The following is a 25,149-nucleotide window of genomic DNA, read 5'->3' as shown; positions in this document are numbered from 1 at the left end:
ACTCAGCCATATCATTCATCAACACTCTTTTCTTCTTTATCTATCTGCACTATAAATGTAACCTCCCTTATCATCATCTCAATTTACACTCTCTCAAGCTCATCCAAATAAAACAAACCTCAAAAACCAGAGCTTTATTTTTCAAGATTTTTCAAGAATGACTTCTTGGGAGTTGGATGATGACAGAATGAATTTTCAGCTGGATGATGTGGAGGATCAAGGCCCTTTTGATCATTACCATCATCATTATCATCATCAAGATTGTAATTCACAAGTGCATGGGATCTCCAGGCTAGCTACTTGCACTACAAGCAACTCCACCTTGGATTGTGAGGGTTTCGAGCCCGAAAGCAATGAGAATGGCCTTAAGGCCATGTTGTCTAGGTTGTCAATTGAGAGTATTGACTTTGGTGGGGATGCTGATGAAGAATTATCTGATAGTCCTGGCCAGGAAGGCAAGAATTGTTTGTCTTCGGAAAATGAGAATGAAAAAAAGCCTGTGGGAGTTTTTTCGCTTCCTGGAACTCCACTAGGGCACAGAAGGCACCAGGGTTTGGTAGGGAAAATTAAGCAGTATTCAAGCGAGAACGAAACTCGAAAGGCGAGCAAGAGTGACAGGAGGAGGAGATGGAAGAGGAGGGTTTTGAAAAGAGAGAATAGGAATGTTGATGAAGAGAATTTGAGTAGTTGGAGGAGTCATGGCAATAGTTTTAGTGGGGAGAGTGATCAGAATGGATCAGGGTTGAGAGTGATCACAAGGCCGAAAGGAGGAGCACATTCTTTGTGTATGGACATGGAGGAAGTGAAGGCTTGTAGGGATCTGGGATTCGAGTTAGAGTTGGATGCCAAGATCATGCCTAGCAGGCTCACAATCTCGGCCCCGGTGCTCGACACTGGCGGTGGTTGCACCACCAGCAGCGGTGGCAGCTCTCCGATCTCTAATTGGCGCATTTCTAGTCCAGGTACTTATCTTCACGTCTTACGTTTTACGTTTTGGAAGAACTGGTCACCTAATTTTGTCAATTGACATTAGAGAGCTAATGCGCCCGTCTGGCTCGTACATTTCTTGACCCGTTTGTGTACTAAGTGAAGCATTTTTAAGAAATTGAGAATGCTAACTTTTCTTTCGGAACTTTTACTTCTTTTTCAAATACTTCATTAACTAATTTACTAATCCACTTCTTTACTTTAAGAAAGAAATCAGTTTTTTTAAGTTTGTCCAACCAGTCTCAATATTTCATTTTTCCGAGTTTTCAGAGAACTAGTCATTTAACGTGTCCCTGTTCTTTGATAAAACAGGAGATGATCCAAAAGATGTAAAAGCAAGGCTAAAGGTCTGGGCACAAGCAGTGGCAATTGCTTCAACATCTCCAAGATCAGGATGCAGCTGCTAGCTAATAATCCACATGAGTCTAATTTCACTGCCTTATCAACCTTTTTTTTTCTTGGAATGTGTGCCATTTTTTGTTAAAGAAGTTTTTGTCATGTAGCTTAACTTGGTGAATATACATGTCAGTTAGTTTGTCTTTTGCTGCAATGAAGGATCTTCTCTTCTGGTAAAAAAAATAATTGAGGTCAGAGTTTGATTGATGTTAATGTTCAATGATTTTCTGAATATATAAACGTGCTAAACATATGCTTTTCGGATCCGATTTTTAAAATAATAATTTAGAAAGATTGCGCACAATAATTTACTAAACCTCCCAGCACTAATATTAAAATAATAACTTCACCGGCCATGTGAAATTTATTTAATTCAAGATATTTCGCTATTGTCACTGTGACAGGACAAGAACGTATCGGAGTGATTTAAAAATTCTAGATTTATTAAAAAATTTCTATTAATTCTTAAAAGGTTATCGTGATTAAAAATTCTTAACTTCTTGGAAAAAAATTCAATGATTAGTTTCGATTTTCAATTTCTAAAATCATATTCATATTCTGGTCTTAAAATAGGGCTGCTTTTAAGAATTTTTTAAATATATCTGTTCGATTATTATTATATAGAAGTTAAACATTCGAACATATTTAGGTGGAGTAGGTTGTCTCGGAGAGATATTCGGATGAATATGCGGATTGTTTAACGATTATAGTATTGAAAAAATAAAATTTTAAAAAATGCTAACAAGAGATTATGATTGTGATAAAGTTTTAGTCAGCTCCGCCAGAGTAACAGCAGACTTTCCTATCTGCGGAAGGCCGAGGAATTAAATAGATCAGTGGAAGTTAGCTCCATTTAAATAAGTTTTAAACAAAGAAAAGGATAATTTTTTTACGAATATCCATGCATATATATATATATATATATATATATATATATATATATATATATATATGGATTCCAAGGATGAATCTCATATGCAACTGAAAACTGTAAATTACAATTGATGTATGGGTGCCCCTGGCGGGGCCATTAGATCAAAACAGAATCAACTGAATGCAACCTCATAAGCAACTGAATTTTTTTAGGATGGGGTGATATTGTGGTGGATTTGGGTTGCAGGCCCCGCAGGGGCAATATTCAACTGAATATGCAATCTCATAAGCAACTAAATGCAACTGAAAACTGTAAATTACAACTGATGTATGGGTGCCCCTGGCGGGGCCATTAGATCAAAATAGAATCAACTGAATGCAACCAAATGCAACTGAATGCAACTAAATGCCTGATTTCAAGTTCCAGTCTCCAAATGTCATTTTCGACCAGATTTTCAGAATATATATATATATATATATATATATATATAGACAAAAGTTATTTGGGATCCTATATTTTCTTGGAGTCTTGGAGTCCAAATCTAGGCCCTCCATTTTAAAAGGATCCAACGGAATGCATTACAACTGTTTTGTTTTTTTTTAAAAATATAATATATTTAAGTTTATACAACTAGCGGCAAATTGTAAAAGTTTTGTACTGTCTGTGCGGACAGCGCGAGTCATGCGGAGATTACAACAAGATGAGATTTTTCAGGAATTCAAACTGCAATCGTGTCTTGCATTCCTTCTATCCCCTTATAATTTGTTTTCACCCCTTCATCCATCTGTTTGGAGGTACGAAAAAATAATTCAGTCGCAGGACGGTATTCATTTGCCGCACGTTAATGTGATGTCTGATCAGAATCATGATACAAGCAAGTACTGCATATCATTTGCTTCAAAGTAAGGTGTGGGACAAAAAATAAACCCCCCAACAAACAAATGCAGGACACTAGGACGCAACTCGTGCTCATCAAAGGACACTACACATGCTGCAATCACAAGTGCAGAACATACACAGGATTAAACTTTGTACTGTGCACATACAACTCCAATTACAAAATACCCAGATGTCCACAAAATAAGAAACTAAACACCAAGATGTTCCCAAACTCAAATGTACTGAACTAACAGAAACTCATTAACCGTTTCGCAATTGATAGTCGAATTACTCTAAATCAGATTATAGTTGCTTAGAGTGCCAATTAAACTCACACCCTCCCAAACAATTTCTTAATAAACCCCAAAATCAATAAACTCCCCTCGATTGTCTGGAGGAGCAAAATATATGGTGACCCATTGAAGTACGGTGCCACCGTACTGCAAATCTGAGATGATCGAGATCGAAAATCCGGCATGTAAACAAAAGTGAAGAACAAACAAAGTAGAATGCTGTAACTTAGGTACATCCTGCAGCGCACACCTCAGTTGTTTAAATCAGTCCGGCAAGTCCCGCACCTTTGTATGATCACAGCGAAAAACAAGCCCCGGTGATAACGGAGGAAGTTTTGAGCGGATGATGCGGGATTTAGCTTTGAATTAGCGTTTAAATTTTTTTAAAACTGATTCTATAGTTTTTTTATTAATTAAAATTGATTTTACTGGATTAAATCTCAACCACAGGATCTTTTTTTAATCTAATGGTGGATCTTAAGGACTCCAATTTCTCACAAAATCTAGTACCCCAAAGATCTCCACTCTATATATATATATATATATATATATATATATATATATATATATATATATATATATATATATGGATTTCAAGGATGAGGTCGAAAATGACATTTAAAAAGTGGAACTTGAAATCAGGCATTCAGTTGCATATGAGGTTGCATTTAGTTGCAGGGGGAGGGGGTAGTATTTTTGCAATTTAGAAACTTAGTTTAGTAAATATGCAATTAATTTAGGAAGATAGTATTTTTGCAAATAAGATCCTAAAAAGTAGTATATTTGATAAATTCCCTAATTTTTTTACGAATATCCATGCATATATGGTACTCCTCACAGTTTCATGGTGAATAAATTTATGTGAGTGAATAAATTTCCCTTATTTATAATTAAATAATTTATATTTTGATCAATTATGTATAAAATAATATTCTTTGTTTTCTATATGACCCTTTAATTATTGACAAAAACATTTAAGTGTTTGGAGGGGATGGTTAAATAATATAGTTTTTAAAAATTTTCATTTTCTGAATACATGTGTCCAAAATTTTAATTGCAGAAAAATAATCAGAAGTAATAATTTTTACGATCTTGTCATCCCATACATGTAACAAAAGTTAAAGTATCTCGTAAAAACACAGAGAAAAAGGAGAGAGAAGTTGACAAAAATTAAATCATCTTTGAGAAAAAATACAGAGTAATATATAACGATTCTTCTTATGTCCAACTTACTTTTATGCAGTATAATTTTATTATTTGTCATGTATTTTAAGATTTTTTATAAAGTATAATTTTATAATTTGCTTTTAAAAATTCATTTCTAATTTATGTATTAAAGACTACATTTTTACTAGAAAAAAATAAAATAACTTAATTAAATTATATTTTATAAAATTAACATACTTGCCGAACACTTCCAAACATATGCAATTAACCATGGCAGGGAGAACGTGATTAGGCAGCCTAAAAAGTTATTAAATGACCTTTTGCACAATTATTGGCCCAAAGGTAGAGTTTTTATAGAGCCAATAATTCTTGAACTCTCGATGAATGACACTAGCAGTACACTTACACTCGATGATTGCCACAAGTAGCTCTTAACAACCAGATTCCCATAAAGTGAAAATTCAATGCAATCATATATTATTAGTTAAATTTCTCATTTGCAACTGTCGTAAATAATATTGCAAACGAGGTTGCAGAAGTTGCAAGTCGTTGCAACTGTTGTCAAATGTTGTTACAAATGATTTTGTAGAAATTGCAAGTCATATTTTTTAAATAATTTATAAAAGATATTATTTTTAAAAATATTGAAAGTTATTTTTGTAAAAAATTTCAAGAGGTTAGGTAGTTATGAAAAAAGCCCTAAATAAAATTATGCGAGTATATAAATTTGTCTTATTTATGATTAAATAATTTTATATTATGATTATTTATGTATTAAATAATATTCTTTGTTTTCTATATGATTCTTTGATTTTTGAGACAGACATTTAAGTGATTCGACGGGATGGTTAAAAATATACTTTTTATAATTTTCACTTTCCGAATACATGTGATCAAAATTTTAACCACAAAAAAATAATTAAAAATAATTTTTACTATCTCGTCATCTCAGATGCGTAACAAAACTTAAAGTATCTTGTAAAAATAGAGTCTTTAGATCCTTCTTCCGTCCGGGTTATTTTTATACGGTTTATTTTTATGGTTTGTCATGTATTTTAAAATTTTTAAAAAGTAATATTTTATAATTTGTTTTAAAATATTTATTTCTAAATTATATTTTAAATACTATATTTTATTAGGAGAATTTTCTTAAATAACTTAATTAAATTATATTTTATAAATTTTTTAAAAATACTCCAAACATATGCAATTAACCATGGCAGGGAGAAAGTGATTAGGCAGCCTAAAAGTTATTAAATGACCTTTTGCACAATTATTGGCCCAAACATAGAGTTTTTTATAGACCCAATAATTCTCGAACTCTCGATGAATGACACTAGTAGAACACTTACACTCGATGATTGCCACAAGTAGCTCTTAACAACCAGATTCCCATAAAGTGAAAATTCAATGCAATCATATACTACCAAAAAGAAGAAAAGAGTCATGTGCACATAATATATGGATTTCCACTTTAATCATAATTATTAAGAAAATAGTGGAGGCCCCGGTCTTAAATAATTGTGGACTCGAAACAATATTGGAAAATTTTGACATGTAGCTGTGAAATGCCCCACGCAGAGGGAGACTAAACACAAGGATGTGAAGGCAGAGAGGGTCAGAGGGAGGTCTGGATAATTATGGCCACTCATTCAGACTGTCTGCAACTATATGAGCTGAGAAATCTCGTGGGTTTGTAAGAGCTTAGAATGTGGTGGGCAAGTTGTTGTTGTTGGGTTGAAATGTGTTAGATTGTTGACAGTAGGCATTGACTAGAGGAGCCGTAATTACTGAGTCAGGGAGTTGTTGAATGGGTACTGTTATAGTGTTATTGTCACAATTCATAGACTATTAGACTCATCGGAAAGGTCCAGCTTAACTTTTTTTTTTTTTTTCACTGGACTTTCACGTCAATAAATTGTACCGAAATAAAATATTAAAAAATAGGATAGTTTCTTTCCTACATAAAAACCTTTTATCTAATGGGAAAATAGATTTTTTTGCCACCCAACTTATTAATTATTTAGAAACGTACCACTGAATTATAATTTTTTCCTTTTTTGTCACTAATGTTGTTTGGATTTGATTATTAACACTATGTTATTCTTTTTAGCATTATTAAAATATAGTGTTAGTCTGCAAAATTATGGTGATATGATATGTGACTATATCTTTATACTCCCTCTGCCCCCTTCATTTCTTTACGTTATTTTTTGACACGTTTTTCCATTCTCATTTAAAGTATAGTTACATAATGTATTTTTTAAATTTTTTTTCTCTGAATAAAAGTTTGATGTTTAAACTTTTATTAAAAAAAGAAATTTTTTCAAATAAAAGTTACGAAACGTTGGATTTTTTTGGTCACTAACATTACATTTGGATTTGATTATTAACAATATGTTATTTTTTTAGCATTATAACAATATAGTGGTAGTCTGCAATATTATGGAGTATTACGTATAAAAATATCGACACATATCAGATCATCATTATATTGCAGACTATCACTATATTTTAATAATGCTAAAATGAATAATATAGTGTTAATAATCAAATCCGAACCTAACGTTAGTGACAAAAAAAATCCGTACCTAACATTAGTGACAAAAAAGAAAAAGATTATAGTTCGGTGGTAGGTTTCTAAATAAATAATTAGTTGGATGGTAAAAAAATCTATTTTCCTTTATCTAATCAAAGGACATGTTGAAGAAAAGCCCCACAAAAATTAGATAAAAATTTTGATACCTGAAAAAAAACACTCGAAAGAAAAGCAAAAACCGCGGTACTAAGAGTAAAGGAAAATTTTCATTCAAAAAAGTCTACTGACTAACCAAAGATCATGCAAAGATGGCCTCGGAAATTTAGCCAATAAAATTTCAACCTTGATGAAAAATGAAAATCCGTGGAAAGGAAAACAATAAAGAAGGAGAAAAAAGGAAGAATCAAGCATTAAAGATTATGCCAGGCATCGAAACAAAGTCATCTAAAATAACACAATCATTAATAAACGACAAATATAATCACAATAAACGATCAAAAAGCAATCAAGTATGGCACTCCCTTGATAGGGCCACAATAATTAAAACAAAAATACAACAAGCCTTATTAATCTAGTTATAAACGAATCATATATAAGAAAAATATATTAAAAGTACTAAAACAAAAGATTTTGAACTCATACCATTGTCGTGGGTCAATTTACACGATCCTTACCTTATCGAATATAAATATATGTAATCATCGACTATGGCTAAAATTAAATTAAAGTCACTTAACTCGTCGTTGACTCATCTCAATGATTTATCACTAAGTCAAAATTTTGAAAATCGAGTAGATCTAAAATCTTCTAACGAATTCGGTGGGGAGTATTATTGAGAAAAACGAGAACAAATCAAGAGAAATAAACTGATTCAGAGCTTTTCATCGGTGAAAATCGATGAAATCTCCGACTACGGCCGGAAAAAGAAGAAAGAGAGGAGCCTAGGAGGGGTGTATTGGATTGGGATTTTAAAGCATTTTTTTGCATTCATGAAATCCGAGGTATTCGATTGGGATTGTTTGAAATCCATTAAAATCTTGAGGTATTCAATTGGGATTTTAAATTATGCTACAAAATCTGGTGGTATTCAATTGGGATTTTAAATTATGCTTTAAAATCTGAGGGTATTCGATTGGGATTGTTTGAAATCCATTAAAATCTGATGGTATTCAAATGCTGATGGATTTTTTTTCATTTCATAAAATGATGGATTTTGTGGCATTCTTCAGTGTATTTTAAGTTTTTTGAAATCCCACCAAATTCAATGGGATTTTGAAGCATTTTACCTAAATCCTATCAACTCTGCGACATTTCGTCAAGAATCCGCACAAAATCAAAATCCCATACAATCCATTAAAATCTATAGATTAAAAATAATGCATCAAAATCCCAATCGAGTACACCCCGTAGGTTTTTTTTTGTTGGTAGCTGAACAAAAATTGATTGAACTGGACCGATAAATTTTCGGTGTTGTATCTCAATATAATTTTATGATAAAAAAAATTGTGACAGAAACGTGTGTGATCGAGGGCTGTTTGGCTGCTCTTGACTTGCCAATACAAGGAGTTTGACTTATTTCGAGAAAACATTTCACATCACTCAAATCAAGTATTTATAAAACATTAATTTGTTTAACTCCTGATATTTTGTGCTTTGATCATTTTAATTATTATGATCGATTATTATGACAGAATTTATTAACCCAACTCAATTAAATTGGATTCTCAAAATTTCAACCCAACTCAAACCGTATAAATTTAACCCAAACCAATTTGTAGTACTTCGGTTTGGATTGATTTGATTGGGTTAATAAATTATATAACTAGAACGGTAAGTCTTAAGATCTTAGAAATTGAAAATATTTCAGCAAAATATTATAATTATCGGTATCAAACTGGTTTTCAACATCCAAGTTTTTATACTAAAAATTATTTTCACGATCTTGTAAAATACATAAAATTGAATTAATTTACACGAAATAAATAGTAACAAATATATTCATGAATTTAATCTCATTTTCTCATTCATATTTGTTTGCTACTTAAATAGATAGACTTAGAGGCATAGGGACATGTTCAAGAGAGACCATTAGAGAAAGAACTATACAACCGTTACCTTATTTCTAGTATTAGGTTAGGGTTCTGCGGTAGAAATTCACATGTAAAAAAATGTCAATATTTATGTATTATATTTTAAAATTATTTTTGATTTAGATTTAGATTCTAAAAATCTATTTAAAATTTAGGGTTCTGGAGCAGAATCTTAGTGATTCTATGGTTCTAATTTAAGGACCGGTTCTCTATTAAACGCGACCAGCATAAACACGTTTACGTAACAAGCAAACAATATTCATGTTGTGTGCTCGTAAACAAACATAATAATAAATTTAATCTCTTATTCTCATTCATAAATTTAATTTCATATATATATATATATATATATATATATATATATATATATATATATTTATATAGCAAACAAAAATTACTATATTAAATTTAAAGATCACACAAATACAATAAAACTAAATGAACTAGGTTAATATGCGATGAGATGGATAAATTTAATACGTTCTCATATTTTTCAATCAGGTTGGGTTGGATCAGTTTATAAAATCCGAACCCATGAAGTAAATCGGGTTAATACTTTTTTTTTCCAATTACTTTTGTCGGGTTAAAAACTTTCGAATTAAACAAATAAATTAAGCTAACCACTTGTACATTAAATCAATATAATTCGTAAGGATGACCAATTCTGAGCCTAAATCCAAAATTGTTTTACAAAAAAGAAAATGCCCTTTTAGAACAGCGATGTTCCAAATAAGTTCCCTAAATATATAATAAACAATTCAAATTCTTAAAAATAGGGATTCTATATTGAATATTATTGACTGACAACTCCAACAATAATTCCTATTTGTGTTCCTTATTATTATTATACTATTAAATTCCAATTCTTTTAACAAAAAGATAATAAAAAAATATGGGAAAGAGTGTCCAAAAAATGAGAGTTGAGTATTTAATCGTTAAAACACAAATGAGTTCAGGAAATTTGGAGTGAATTTTTGTTCTACAGTATTTCCTAAAATTTTAGCTTAAGACATGGTATAGCTAATGTTTTGCGACAAATGGCCAGGGAGAACAGGCCCAAAAGTGATTAAGATTTCTTTCATTCGTTTCCGTTTTGAAAGTGTTGGGTTAGCATGGCTCTCACATCCTCAACACAAAATTGGCCCATCAATGTGCAGATGTGAGGTCAATTGCAACATTCATTCATTCAATACAATTTGCAGAGTCCGTTTAAACCTCAGCAAATATCTTCCTAATCAAAAATTTATATATTTAACAAACCTTATTATTTTCAAAAAAAAAACCTTATAAAATGAATATCTACGTAATTTTTTTTATAAATTTAATGAAATACTATTTAAATAATTATTATAACTAGAAAAACCTGCATTCATTAAAATTATCAGTTCAGCAGGTTTCTAATGTAACTAGCTTCTTAACCCGTGCAAAGCACGGGTTGCTTTAAATTATTTTTTAATATATGTTATATTTTTTTATTCATCTTTCTTAAATTGAGATTATTTATATTATTAAGATAATTTACATTTATTTGTATTTTAAGTCATATATTGATGTCTTCTTAACCCGTTTGCACGGGTTGCTTTAAATTATTTTTTAATATATGTTATATCTTTTTGTTCATCTTTTTTAAATTGAGATTATTTATATTATTAAAATAATTTAAATTTATTTGTATTTTAAGTCATATTATATTGATATCTATATGTAAACATATCCTCACTATAATGATATTTATTAAACTATATATACAAAAAATATACACTATTTAAAATTTTATTATATAATTAAATTATCATACACCTAAAACTACTCATTATTTTTTTTTGCTAAGTGCTCATTATTGTTGTATTACATATATAATAGAATTTGCCAAAATTCGGTTAAAATCGATGACTAATTGGGAAAAAATTGGATTAATTGGTTGAAAATTACAAAATTTGTGGGGAAATTTAAAATTTAAAAAAATTAGTATATATATATATATATATTATTTTTACGTATATAAAATAAAATTAATTCCGAATAATGTATTCATCATTGTGATTAATCGTCGATTTTCTGATTTTCGCTTTTTATAACATTGGATGTTTTTTATTTATTATTAAATCATGAATATAAATATATTATACATATATGTATTGAAATTTTAATTATGAAGTAATTTAATGTATATTAATGATTAGACATTAATGTCTAATAAATATTTTAGTATTAAAAGTCAATAATGACCTTCAGATATATAAGTCTATGTATAATGAGTAAAGGGTAACTTCGTCATTTTAAATTAAATTACTCATGGTTGTTCCATTAGATATATAATAGATTAGTTGCACAAATCACTAAAACACATACTACTATACATGTATCTGATTTAGTTCAACTTACTTTTAATTGAAAATTATTGATTATAATTTAAAATAAAAAAGTCAATTTCACATTATTGATCTAAAATTTAATCTAAGACCCTCATCTTGTTTTTAAAAGCCATGCTAATTTGCTCAAGAGAATAAGAGAGGGCAAACCTATTAGTAATCCAGAAATCCAAATTTATGTCAAATTACTTCAAATTCTTCTCCGGCATTGTTCTAAAAAATATTGATTCAAAAAAGTGATTCAAATTTGAATTAGTGAACACTGGTGATCCAAACTGTTCACTAATCCAAATTAGGATCACCTACTTTATCATAAAATAATGATTTTGTTATTTGTATATATTTCATTTATCAGACTTGAAAATTAATTTGTGATTATAATATTTAATTAATATTAGTTTATAATTAATAATTAGTAAAAACTTACAATAATAGGAAGGTAAATTTCATTGAAATTAAAAAAAGAGTACATTTCATGTATTAAATAAAAGTACATAAAATAAAATAACATAAGTAGTTAATAATGAATAAACATTAAATTAAAGATTATATAATTTAATATAAATTTATGTAATATATTATACGTAAAGTAATTTAGATCAAAATTTGGATCACACTGTTGGAGTTGGTCAGAAATTTAAATCAAAATTTGGATCAGTTAATGATTTAAATTTAAATTTTTAGATCACCAAAACCGAAGATGGCCTAAATGTATTTGTGAAGTCAATTACACAAATCATTCTCTCTCTGGAAAATGACCTGTGAATCAGGCATTTCTTGCGAACCAAAGAATAAGAGAAAACTAGAAAGGCTGGCTTACATATTGTCAACTGTATAATGAAGCATACAAAACATTTTATGAATGTCACGAAAATGTAGTTTGTGCTCCTACAACTTGGCAACTTGAATTATATACGCAAGAATCGTATTCTCGTTATATTTTTTGACCATTTAATTGGCCACGGTGACAACAGTTTTCGGTATTGCCACCCGCAAATGTGTAATTTGATCACACTGAATAGTGAATATCTTCTAATCCTAATCCTGCATAATTTCTTTTTACGAGAGGGCAATCTCTGTAAAATACAAGACTGAAACAAAAATTTGATGCATGTTAGAGCATTTCTAATGAAAGATGTCAGTATGATGTGACATTATACTCTTATTAATTGAAATTTTATAAAAATGATAATGAGGTGATAAGTGTGCAATTCGAGGTGCTAAAAGTTGATATCTCATAAATTAGGATGCCAAATCCTTTTGTGAACTTAGTAATATATAAAATAATATTTTATACACCATCAGAAATGCTCTTACGAAAAATAAAATACCAGATCATTTTGATGGAAGATCTAGGATTGAAATTAGTGCAGGCTAGTATAATTTTAGCACCTTCTATCCTATTACGAAAGTGGGACAAAGCATTGATTCGAATTCTGAAATCAGCCAAATAACCAACTAGTGTTGAGCCACAAGATTGGAAAAATTCTCAGAATTAAAGCACCAACTTGAAGAATATCCTTTTGATCTATACCTGCGTATATATCTCAGAATCTATCAAAAGAGAATAATTAAGAAAATAAAAACTGAATCAACTGAAAACAGAACCAAAAAAGGCCTCTATAAATAGTAGTTCCCTCAAAGACATAGTTAAGTAATTACAGCTGAGTTATTTCTAAAACCGCAATGGAAGCTCTCCAAAGGTGTAATGAATCCAAGTATGAGTGCTTGCTATTTGGTAAGCCTGTTGATTTCCTTTTTGCATTGTACTATTAGTACTTCGTAACTCCACTTCCGAGTGGGACATATGGTTACGTTTTTATGTGTTACTAATTTACTACATGAATATGTTCCTAAATCTTATTACTTTTGTATTTTGTAGATATGGATGATACTTTGTATCCCTTGAGCCTGGGTCTTAACCTAGCATGCCGCAAGAACATAGAAGGTACAGACATGGAGTTAATGTATGGCTAATCAATCCGAAAAATAAAACACACTCCCTCAGTCTCCTTCAATTGTATACATTAGAAGACGGGGACGCGGCACATACTTTAATACTCCTGTAAAATATAGTTCCATAACTTATTTTTAAGATTTTCTTAACTTTTATTCAGAAAAAAAGAAAATCTTAAAATAAGTTATAGTGCAGTGAAAAAAACGTATAGAGATGAGTGGACGGAGGGAGTATAGTGCAGAACAATGTACCGTACTAAGTGACTCTGTAGGATACTTATGGAATTGAACTTATGATTATTTTTAATTGCAGAGTTCATGTTGGAACACTTGGAAATTGAAGAAGATCACGTTCCCAGGCTGTGCCTTGAGCTTTACAGGGAGCATGGGACGACTATGGCTGGCCTAAAGGCAAAGCGAAATCCGGCCTTAATTTTCAATATTATTTATGTAAAGCTCTGTTCGTCTTCTGAAATTTTTCATGCCAATGTTGGTTCTGGCAGGCTTTGGGCTATGAATTTGACAATGATGAGTTCCATGCTTATGTGCATGGAAGACTGCCTTACAACAATCTCAAACCGGATCCAGTACTAAGAAATCTCCTGCTTTCCATGCCACAGCGAAAAATAGTATGCAATTTCTTTATTAGGTGCTTGAATATATGATCAGAACATATTAAAAAGACAAAATTCACTGATGCATGATTCTGAACCAATTAAATATATGCTAATTACTTCTGATCTTAGATATTCACTAACGCGGATGAAGCACATGCATCTCAAGTTCTTACTAGGCTGGGATTGGAGGATTGTTTCGAGGGAGTCATATGTTTTGAAACTCTTAATCCCCCTCCTGTTGAAAACGTAGTCGATGAGGACAAAGATACCGCTGCTGAGTATATTAGGCCGTCCACAATTTTATGCAAACCGGCTCTTGAAGCCATGGAAGCTGCTATTGAGATTGCAAATGCTGATCCAAAGAAGACGGTAACTAAAATACAGAATTTTTTGCTGTGTCCTTGAGATATATGTTACAACTGCTGACATGATTAATTGAGCTCATTTTTTTCAATTTCAGATCTTTTTCGATGACAGTCCTCGGAACATTGTTAGTGGCAAAGCTGCAGGCCTTCACACTGTTATTGTGAGTTCAATATCCTGGCAATGCAAAATCCCTGATTTTTAAAAAATATCTTTTATAAAGATGAATTTCACGAACTTAAATCTTCACAATGTCATGTTAACTATTGTTAGTATTAAGTAGCCGGTCATCTTAAAAAGATTCAATACGAGACAGATAAACAAAAAATAAATTAAATATATGTAGGTGGAGAGAGTCGGACTGAGTCTCCTCCTAAACTGAGTTCTGGTACCGGTTAATCATATAAATTCATCGCAGGTGGGAAGCTCGACTCTGGTAGCAGGAGCAGACCATGCATTGAGCAGCATCCACAATTTTAAAGAAGCTTTACCTGAGCTGTGGGAAGGAGAAGGAATAGAGCAATTTGAACCAACTGTCCAGCCTCCTCCTGTTGAAACTCAAGTCCTTGCTTAGTATTCTAGTCTTATTTACTCAACATGTGTAATTCTATCGATTGAAAGAAAACAGAAGGCAGATAAAATTTAAAGACCCTTGCCAAGTCATTCTATGTTAATGTATGTGTAGCACTTACTAATTCTCTGGTATATTTTTCACAATATTTCTCTTTTTACGAACATATTTAATGGTGAATCCTGCCGAATATCGGGTTAGATTTTTTTATTCGATACAATATTAAAGATTAAAAAAATACAGAGAAAAGACTCGAAATGACATGAATTTAAGGATAAATAGCACTCTAAATTAAATACTAGATTGTGTCGATTTTACTTCAAAACGCTAGCTCATGCAATATTTTTGAGTCTTTTTTAGAACACCATTTGAAGTTGCATTTTGGTGCAAAACACCAGTTAATATTTCATTTTCAATTATTTTATCAAGACACCAATTAAACTCGCGTTTTGAATACAAAACACAACTTCATCTTGCGTTTTTCCTTCAAAAAAACTTCATCTTGCGTTTTGGTCATAAACATTAAGCACCACTTGATTTAAGTATTTTACTATACTATTTGGAGTCATTTTTCCGATATGTGTCACTCAGGATATGACTTCGTCAATAGGAGGTTTCGGGCGATACCAAATTGACCATGTTCCGGGCTATAAATTCAAGGCTCGTGTCCGGCTCAAGGGGATTGACAGTCTGGTCCGAACTCGACTTGGGTCCCGTCAATTGACATATGACCGGCTCGTAGGTTTCCAAGTTGGGACGAGTTTTCTTAATTTAATTTAATTTAATTAATTTTATACTTTTATTTAATATAATCATTTTTTTATTTAAAAGGAGATGGTACATGGTATAAATTTTATTAATTGAAAATGTATTTTATAAATAATTTGAGAGGACTATTCTCTAAAAATAATGAAACAAATCGCATCGATACAATAAGAATATACAAATGAAAGAAATAAAATAAAAGTCAAACAAATATTAAAATTACAAAAATAGAATCCTAACCTTCATTCATTACCGACCGGTCCTGTCCGGGTGGCGGTCCTAACTCGGGCCTAGAGGTGTACACGGGTTGGTGAAACCGACCAACCCGATCCAAACCGATTATTTTGTCCGATCCAATCCGAAATTTTTTTAACTAATTGGATTGAAAAAGTATTAACTAAATTGGGTTAGACATATTTGTTTGGTGGGCTGGAAAACGGGCTCTGTTCAGGCCTCGTCCTACAAATTGTCATTCAGAGCTGTCTATGTTTGATATAAAAGAAAGATTAGGGTTTTGGACTAAAAACATACTGCAGAGAACATCTAATGGCCTCCTCCCACTCAGAGAAGTATCTGACCGAAGATTTATTGATAAACATCTTTTGCAGATTAGATGTTAAATCTATTCTACGATGCACTTGTGTTCGCAAGTCATGGCATCACCTTATTATCAACTCTTCTTATTTGGTTAAAGATCATCTAACCTATCAGAAAACCTCCTCTCATGCAAAAAAATATATACTACATCAAACTCCCCAAGGCTGCAGATTACTAACAGATTGCACCCCTCTTTTCGACATTACGAAACATTCTAAACTATACTACACGCCAGACTTATTCGAGAAAGATTTTATAACTCGTAGTGGACGCAAACTGAAGATTCACGGGATGTGTGATGGGTTGTTATGTATTTCTTTTGATGCTGACATGAGAGAATTTGAGTATGGTAAACGTGAGTGCTATTGTATTGGAGATAATTTGTATCTTTGGAACCCGATATGCAGAAAATCTAAAAGGCTTCCGGGACTTGAACTCTCGACCTCTGGCGTGAACTTTGGGCAATATGGTGGTGTGAGCTTCGGGTATTATGGTGGTGATTATAAGGTGATGGTGATTTCTTCGTCTACTGGCTATAATTATTTTGTGTCTGTTTACAGCTTGAGTAGTAATCGTTGGAACGTTATTCGTACTAATTGTTATTATCAAGAGATTAGTGATTTTGTTATTAAGCATCCTACCAAGTTTGTAGATGGCACTGTATATATGATAACAGCTACACGAAGGACATCTTTTTCATATCTGCCGCTGATTGTATGGTTTGATTTACGCGATGAGACTATCCAACAGTTAAAGTGTCCGGAAGAATTTGTTTATTATTGTTCTCGTTATACCATTGAAGCGTATGGAGAATCAATTGCTGTTTTCGGATGTGGTAATCGAGAGGATGAGCGGTATCTTGACATGTGGACCTTTTTAAGAGACAAGGACTCATCCAAATCAAGCTGGGAAAAAAAGCTGGTTATTAAATTGGAAAATATTGGGTATTCTCATATTCCATTAGGCTTCTTAGACAATGGTAGATATATGATAAGTAGACATTCTATGAAAGTTTATTATCCACGTATGTGGAAAACCACGTTCCTTTTGTGCGATCTGGAGTCTCAAAAAGTTTTAAAGTACGGATCTCAAAGTGGTTCAGACTCTCACGGCAGTAAGATGAATCCTAATTGTGTGGAGAGCCTCCTTCTACTCGATGAAGATAGCGTAGATCCTTTTGTGCACTCTGAGGCCGAGTCTTCTTGCGGTTCAATATTGTTTACTTTGAAGAAGGATATCGGACATCCAACAAAGTGCAAAAACTGAACTGGGAAAATCAATGGAAGACATCTGGAGGAAGAAAAGATCTATAAGGTAGAGCTGAAAAGCTGGGGTGAGGAAATCTTTTATGACAAATGTGACTTCCTATCTATTTTTCTTACAGAATTTTAATGCATTTATGTTTTGTAATCTTAATTTTGTTAGTTCTAGATCTGCATTGTTTTTTCCAGTATTGATATCGCTTATTTAGCAAGTGAAAACGTGTACTGATAAACTGCAAGATGAAGCAATATTAAAGTCTAACGGCTACCATCCTTAATATGGTTCAAACTTGAAATAACCGGATGGTACAAAGTTTTTACAGACAAGAAGAAACATCAAAGTCTTGCAGAAACAAAAGTAACATCACAGTCATATCCTCTGTAATTCTTTAAGCTCGATTTACAAATTATAGATGCAGAAACTTTTACACAACAAAGTCTTCACACCTAGTATTATACTTTAGGCTAACCTGAATGACATCCATCCTCATTCCTCAGCAGAACTAAAATTGTGTCTTAGATGCAAGTACTACAAGACCTGCAAATTTCAATCCAGAAGTTTGTTTCACCAGCATCAGCTTCTAACTCTCTCAAATTCTTATTACAATTGGGAACAGTAATAACTGTAGAATAAATCTACTTATGCTGCCAAATTTATGACAAATAAGTTGCTGACTGAGACTTAACCTTTATGAGTCAATATGGACATTTTGAAGCAGATATCGAGCATCGTGTAAGAGGCTGTTGGTCTCCTCATTTGCGGCATCAAGCAAACGCAGCTCCCTGATCTCCTGCTCCCATTTGTCAGTCTGTTCCTTGTGGATTCTGCATAGAAAGAGAATTAATACTTAAGTCATGGCTTGTGCATGAGATCTTTTTCTTGTCTGAGTCGTTCTTCTATTACTCACGATATCAATCTTTCTCCAAATTGATTACTTATTTCCAGGAGGAGTGACTTTCCAGATTCCATGAGCTCGGAAACCTACATGGAACAATCAAAGAAAAGAATACTGAAATAAGAAACCAGCAAAAGGTTGCAGCTAAAATGATGATTGCTCTTGAAACATCAACATATTGCAATTAAAACATCGGCAATATCAACTTCATTTTCAAAATATATATAGATTAAGCAAGCACCAGATTAGTGAAGCTATTGATCTTTTCATGGATGCTTGCAATGTCAAGCTGCATTTGTTCAGATAATGGAACACCATCTTCAGTTTCTTCTCCAACGGTTTCCTCAGCATCCGTCACCATTATTTGCTTGTCTTCCACCTATTATGAGAGGTTACAAGATTACACAATATGATATCCAACTTGAAACTGTTCATAGGAACAAAGTTTAAGACAATCTCACAGATTGCCTCATGCGCTTTCTCCCAACATCAGCCTCTTCACCTTCCATTTTATGATACTTATCTGTCTGTAGAAGAAAAATAAGCAGGCCAGTAAGATAGGTCTATAGCACAGAACTTAATGCTTATGTGAATGAGTTTATAATAAAAGTCATCAAATTACAAAGAACAACCAATGTTCAGCCTATAGACTTGAAACCAGTGCACCACACAAATGCAGCAGTTACCCTATGCAGATTTAACTTTTTTCTCTTTCATTTTAGAACTCGGTGAAAGTACAGATAATCGATGTGTAGCAGGAATAGAAAAGGGAAATTAGTACAGGTAAAAACTGAAGTTTGGTTGTCCTCCAAAAAATGATTTGTCTAACAAATCAATTCCAGATAAGTATGTATACTGTTTTTGGAATGTATTCAAGTAAAAGTTTAAATCTCTGAAATTTTCAAGTTCAGTACATCTAATAAAAAGCTCATAAACTAGAAAACTCTAATCCTACACTTTCAATTTCATCCATAAATGTAATGCCTATAGTCACAAATAATAACAACATGATGTCAATCAAACAAATAATCTGTATTAGAATCAGATCAACCCCCTGCAACAGAATATCAAAAAAGTATACACAAACACTTAGATCAACCTAGTGACAGAGAAATCAATTTAGATCATTTACAATTTTGAAAACCGAAAATCAAATTAAATCAGAGGAGAGGCATACCAATACCAAACAAACATAGGATTTATCAGCAATTACATATACAAACTGATAAACACTAAAAAAAAAATCGGCAAGAAATCACTACTCAACAGTATGAGACTATATACATTTCACCAGTATCAAAAACATGATTACATACACTGACACAATTTTCATCCAAGACAAACTTAATATTCAAAAGTACGAATTACGATACTATAAATAACTCTGATTTCACATATACAAATCTATAAACACTTATGTAATATATACAATTAACAACACGAAACTATACATCAATTCAATTACACATACAAACTGACAAATTCAAATCAGCATGAAATATGCAATCAACAATACAAAACCGTTAACCATTCTGATACAACATATACACAAACTAAGAACCACTGTCATAGCACAAATCTGCCAAAAATCTTTATTCAACCATACGAGAGACTAACACACTCCAGTTTCAACAATACCGAGACTCTATCTCACTCCAATTACACATAAGAAACTTAATAAAGAAAAATACAAAACAATACGAGACTATATAACTATGATTTCGCAACTTCAACTTGATTAACACTAACACAACAAATTACGCAACAATACGAGACTAAACTATATAACTCCGATTTCACGATTTCAACTTGATTAACACTAACACAAAAAATTACGCAACAACACAGAGACTATATATAACTCCGATTTCGCATAAACAAGCTGAAAAACACTGATATGAAACTATACACTTCAATACGAAACTATTAAACTCCAATTTTGCAAATTCAACTTGATTAACACTAACACAACAAAATACGCAACAATACGAGACTATATATAACTCCTATTTCTTATAAACAAGCTGAAAAACACTTAAAAATAAAACTATACACTTCAGTACGAGACTAATTAACTCCGATTTCGCAAATTTAACTTGATTAACACTAACACAAAAAAATATGCAACCATACGAGACTATATATAACTATGATATCTCATAAACAAGCTGATAAACACTAATATAAAACTATACACTTCAATATGAGACTATTTAACTCCGATTTCGAAAATTCGACTTGATTAACACTAACACAACAAAATATGCAACAACAAAAGACTATATACAACTCCAATTTCTCATAAACAAGCTGAAAAACAATGATATAAACTGTACATTTCAATGCGAGACTATTTAACTCCGATTTCGCAAATTCAACTGGATTAACGCTAACACAACGCAATACGCAACAATACGAGACTATATATAACAACTCTGATTTCGCATAAACAGGCTGAAAAACACTGATACAACAATAAACACACCAATACGAATCTCTCTACATATAGATCACGTTGTTTTCACAGCTATGAACTTATAAAATGATAAAACTGACAAAATTCAGATATGTATGAAGTGATAGAAAGCACCTTTAAGTAGAAGTTAAGAATCGTCTCTGCAGCTCGTAGAGAAAGCGCGGGAAAATTGAATTTGTATTTGAGGGTGAAAATGATGATTTGGGGGAGATTATTAGAGAGACGGGGCTTTGTATTTATATCTACAGAGGCCTGTGGGCTGTGGGTTTGGAAGGTTTGAGTGTTTTGGGCGTATTTAATGGGCCGAGATGTTGGGTTAGGAACTTAATTTGTAATTTTTAAGTAGTCCATGAGTCATGATCGGTTGTGAAATGTATATATACGGCCTAATCGGGCCGTTTGAGTTAGTTTAAAATAAGTGACTTGTTGCTTATAATAAAGAAGTATAGTAGAAGTGAGAAGTAAATAAATGAATAAAGTGTTTGGAAAAGAAGCAAAAGCTGTGAGAGAGAAGATAGCATTCTCAGTTTCTTAAAAGTGCTTCTACTTCTTTACACAAACGGGTCAGGAAAAGCAGAAGCAACTTCTGCTTCTAGTTCCCAAACAGGCCCAATGACTGCTTCTTCTTCTTGTTCTTCTACTTCTTTTTTTTTTTTACGAAAAACGAAGATTTTATTAAAATACTAAAATTCAGCCGGGACAAACACCCAAACTTTCAATTACAACCTGATAGCGAAACAAATAATGAGTTAAATAATAGTCATTTTTGTTTCAAAATCGCTTAACACATAGAATAATTAAATTCTTCGATCTTAAAATTATTATAATCATATCCCGGAGTAATCCAACTTACATCAATTATAAACATAGTAGCATCGTAATTGACCATCCTATAAATATCATCTGTAACCCAATAATCAGTACTATCAGTTACATAAACTGACATTGTAGCAACAACTGCCTTCAAAATAAGAACAATTTTTTGTCGTGAAGGGTGAGCTTTTACGGCATTCAGCACCGTGTCATATTTGATGTCATCCTTATAGATCACTCAAAATAAAATATAAATCCCTCTTAGAAAAATTAACAAAACCCATAAAAAAAGCCGATAAAGACATCAAAACACAAAAAATCAACATCTCAGAAAAAATGAGCACAACCTTAATAACAAGATACTCAACTTAATAAGAAATTATCCAAAAAAAGATTAGATATTGATTTTATAAAAAAAAAACTAAGTAAAAACCTACTAAAAGTCTAATGAAAGTAGTTTTGTTTTGTTTGAAATGAATTTAACTCATAATGCAATCAAACAGATTATAAAATTAGAATTAACTTCCGGTCAATTAACTAAACTAATAAAAACTTGCATTTAGGTAATTGTCGTGAATACAACCGTTAAATTTCAGTTGACTTTAACGAAATCCACTAAAAATAAAAATATGATAAAAATCTAAAAAAGTTGAAGAACTTGAAAAATAATCTAAATATTCATTTTTTTTTAAAATCTAAAAAATTTTGAAAACTTCAAAAAATCTGAAAATTTGAAAAAACTTTCAAAAAATATGGAATTTTTAAAAATATGTGAAAAAATGTAATAACTTTGAAAAAATCTAAAATATTTGATTTATTTTTTCAAAACTTCGAAAAAATCTGACCATTTGGAAAAAAATTAATCAAAAATAATATTTTTAACAATTCAGTCAAAACATTTAAAAGTGTGTGCCAAAAGTCAAAATGTCAAATAATGAAAGCAGAGGGAGTATATTAAATGAAATAGTAATGCCCGCAAGGGTTGGCTCAATTGCTTGAAGAGGGGATCCTGGACGAGTACTGCGTAAGCCCGTGGGATAGCGACTCCGGGTTCCCTGCGATAGAAAAACTAAAATGAAGTAGTAATTAGTTTCTTATATAATTATATTCTTTTAATTATTTTGTTTCTTATATTAATTTTTTTGAAAATTACAATAATTTAGGTTGAGATACAAAATAAATATGAATGACATAAATTATTATAACTAATAATATTAATATAAATATAAAGTGATTCATTATTTTTAATTAAATATAGTCAATTTGATAATCACAAATACCATTTATGAGTACTATTATAAGAATTGAATTTTATATTCTATTAACTTAAAATAAATCGCAGAAAAATAAGTTTATAAATATTCAAGTCTAAAGTTTTGATTTTAATTTGCTATTAATCAATTTAAAATTCATAAACTTAGTTGTAATTGGATAAAAACATAATTAAATTGAAAAATAATTTTGAACTAGATTTTTTTTTTGACAAATTAAACTAGACTTAATTATATGTATGTAAGTAATCCGGATTCGAATAATCCAAATTTTTGGAACCTGTTAAATCGGATATTCGATTAAATAGAAATCGAACCGGAATAGATTTTGATAAATTCAAAAAATTGAATCATGTTCGACTATTAATAATCTGTCACTCAGAGCTGTCTCTACGTATGATATGAAAGAAAGATTAGGGTTTGGACAAAAACATACTCCAGAGTACATCTAATGGCCTCCTCCGACTCTGAGAAGTTTCTGACTGAAGATTTATTGATAAACATCTTTTGCAGATTAGATGTTAAATCTATTCTACGATGCACTTGTGTTCGCAAGTCATGGCATCACCTTATTATCAACTCTTCTTATTTGGTTAAAGATCATCTAGCCTATCAGAAATCCTCCTCCCATGCAAAAAAATATATACTACATCAAACTTCCCAAGGCTGCAGGTTACTAACAGATTGTGCGCCTCTTTTCGACATTACGAAACATTCTAAACTATACTACACTCCAGACCTATTCGAGAAAGATTTTAGAACTCGTAATGGTTCCAAACTGATGAGGATTCACGGGATGTGTGATGGGTTGTTATGTATTTCTTTTGATGCTGATCAAGAGAGAGAAGTTGAGTGCTATTGTATTGGAGATAATTTGTATCTTTGGAACCCGATATGCAGAAAATCTAAAAGGCTTCCGGGACTTGAACTCTCGATCTCTGGCGTGAGCTTTGGGCAATATGGTGGTGTGAGCTTTGGGTATTATGATGGTGATTATAAGGTGATGGTAATTTCTTCGTCTACTGGTTATAATTATTTTGTTTCTGTTTACAGCTTGAGTAGTAATTGTTGGAACGTTATTCGTACTAATTGTTATTATCAAGAAATTAGTGATTTTGTTATTATGAATCCTACCAAGTTTGTAGATGGTACTGCCTATATGATAACAGCTACACGAAGGACATCTTTTTCATATCTGCCGCTGATTGTATGGTTTGATTTACGCAGTGAGACTATCCAACAGTTGAAGTGTCCGGAAGAATTTGTTGATTATTCTTGCTATAACATTGAAGCGTACGGAGAATCAATTGCTGTTTTCCGATGTGGTATTAATGGAAAGAATGGAGATGAGTATCTTTACATGTGGACATTTTTAAGAGACAAGGACTCATCCAAATCAAGCTTGGAAAAGAAGTTGGTTATTAAATTGAACCATGGTTGGTATTTTAATATTCCTGTAGGCTTCTTAGACGATGGTAAATATATTATAAGTAAATATTCGACAAAATCTTATCCACCTATGTCGCAAACCACGTTCTTTATGTGCGATCTGGAGTCTCAGAAAGTTACAATTTACGGATCTCAAAATAATATAAACTCTCACGGCAGTAAGGTGAATCCTAATTGTGTGGAGAGCCTCCTTCTACTCGATGAAGATAGCGTAGATCCTTTTGTGCACTCTGAGACGGAGTCTTCTTGCAGTTCAATATTGTTTACTTTGCAGAAGGATATCGGACATCCAACAAAATGCATGGAAACTGAACTGGGAAAATCAAGCAAAGAAATTAGGAGGAAGAAAAGATCTAGACGGTAGAGCTGAAAAGCTGGGGGTGAGGAAATCTTTTATGACAAAGGTGACTTATTATCTATTTTTATTATAGATTTTTGATTCATTAATGTTTTGTAATCTTAATTTTGTTAGTTCTAGGGCTTTACCAGAAGATCTGCATTGTTTTCTCCGGTATT

At 31.7% G+C, this 25,149-nt stretch overlaps 5 protein-coding genes across 5 annotated transcripts; 4 read left to right on the top strand and 1 right to left on the bottom strand.

Annotated features, from left to right (window-relative positions):
* On the top strand, positions 1–1,537 carry LOC108215336 (uncharacterized). Its single transcript, XM_017387793.2, has 2 exons — positions 1–962; positions 1,300–1,537. Exons 1-2 carry the CDS (start codon positions 158–160, stop codon positions 1,392–1,394), a joined length of 900 nt encoding a protein of 299 aa, XP_017243282.1. The 5' UTR covers positions 1–157; the 3' UTR covers positions 1,395–1,537.
* An 11,681-nt stretch (positions 1,538–13,218) lies between these two features.
* On the top strand, positions 13,219–15,268 carry LOC108212995 (uncharacterized protein C24B11.05). Its single transcript, XM_017384710.2, has 7 exons — positions 13,219–13,335; positions 13,480–13,545; positions 13,867–13,964; positions 14,057–14,182; positions 14,300–14,539; positions 14,631–14,696; positions 14,952–15,268. Exons 1-7 carry the CDS (start codon positions 13,284–13,286, stop codon positions 15,105–15,107), a joined length of 804 nt encoding a protein of 267 aa, XP_017240199.1. The 5' UTR covers positions 13,219–13,283; the 3' UTR covers positions 15,108–15,268.
* Positions 15,269–16,757: 1,489 nt separating this feature from the next.
* On the top strand, positions 16,758–17,732 carry LOC108212841 (uncharacterized). The gene has a single exon (XM_017384554.1). It carries the CDS (start codon positions 16,758–16,760, stop codon positions 17,730–17,732), a length of 975 nt encoding a protein of 324 aa, XP_017240043.1.
* Positions 17,733–17,992: 260 nt separating this feature from the next.
* LOC108212997 (uncharacterized) lies at positions 17,993–21,350 on the bottom strand. The gene is made up of 6 exons (XM_017384712.2): positions 21,215–21,350; positions 19,086–19,151; positions 18,866–19,003; positions 18,637–18,710; positions 18,416–18,553; positions 17,993–18,266 (listed from the first exon to the last, which is right to left on the bottom strand). Exons 2-5 carry the CDS (start codon positions 19,131–19,133, stop codon positions 18,418–18,420), a joined length of 396 nt encoding a protein of 131 aa, XP_017240201.1. The 5' UTR covers positions 19,134–19,151; positions 21,215–21,350; the 3' UTR covers positions 17,993–18,266; positions 18,416–18,417.
* A 2,630-nt stretch (positions 21,351–23,980) lies between these two features.
* On the top strand, positions 23,981–24,997 carry LOC108214067 (uncharacterized). The gene has a single exon (XM_064090171.1). The coding sequence runs from the start codon at positions 23,981–23,983 to the stop codon at positions 24,995–24,997; it is 1,017 nt and encodes a 338-aa protein (XP_063946241.1).
* Positions 24,998–25,149: the final 152 nt, after the last annotated feature.

The sequence above is a fragment of the Daucus carota genome, chromosome 3 (genome assembly GCF_001625215.2).
Source record: "Daucus carota subsp. sativus chromosome 3, DH1 v3.0, whole genome shotgun sequence".
NCBI classification, from domain to species: Eukaryota; Viridiplantae; Streptophyta; class Magnoliopsida; order Apiales; family Apiaceae; genus Daucus; species Daucus carota.
Note: the sequence above shows the minus strand (reverse complement) of the source record. Positions and strands in the feature narration are given on the sequence as shown.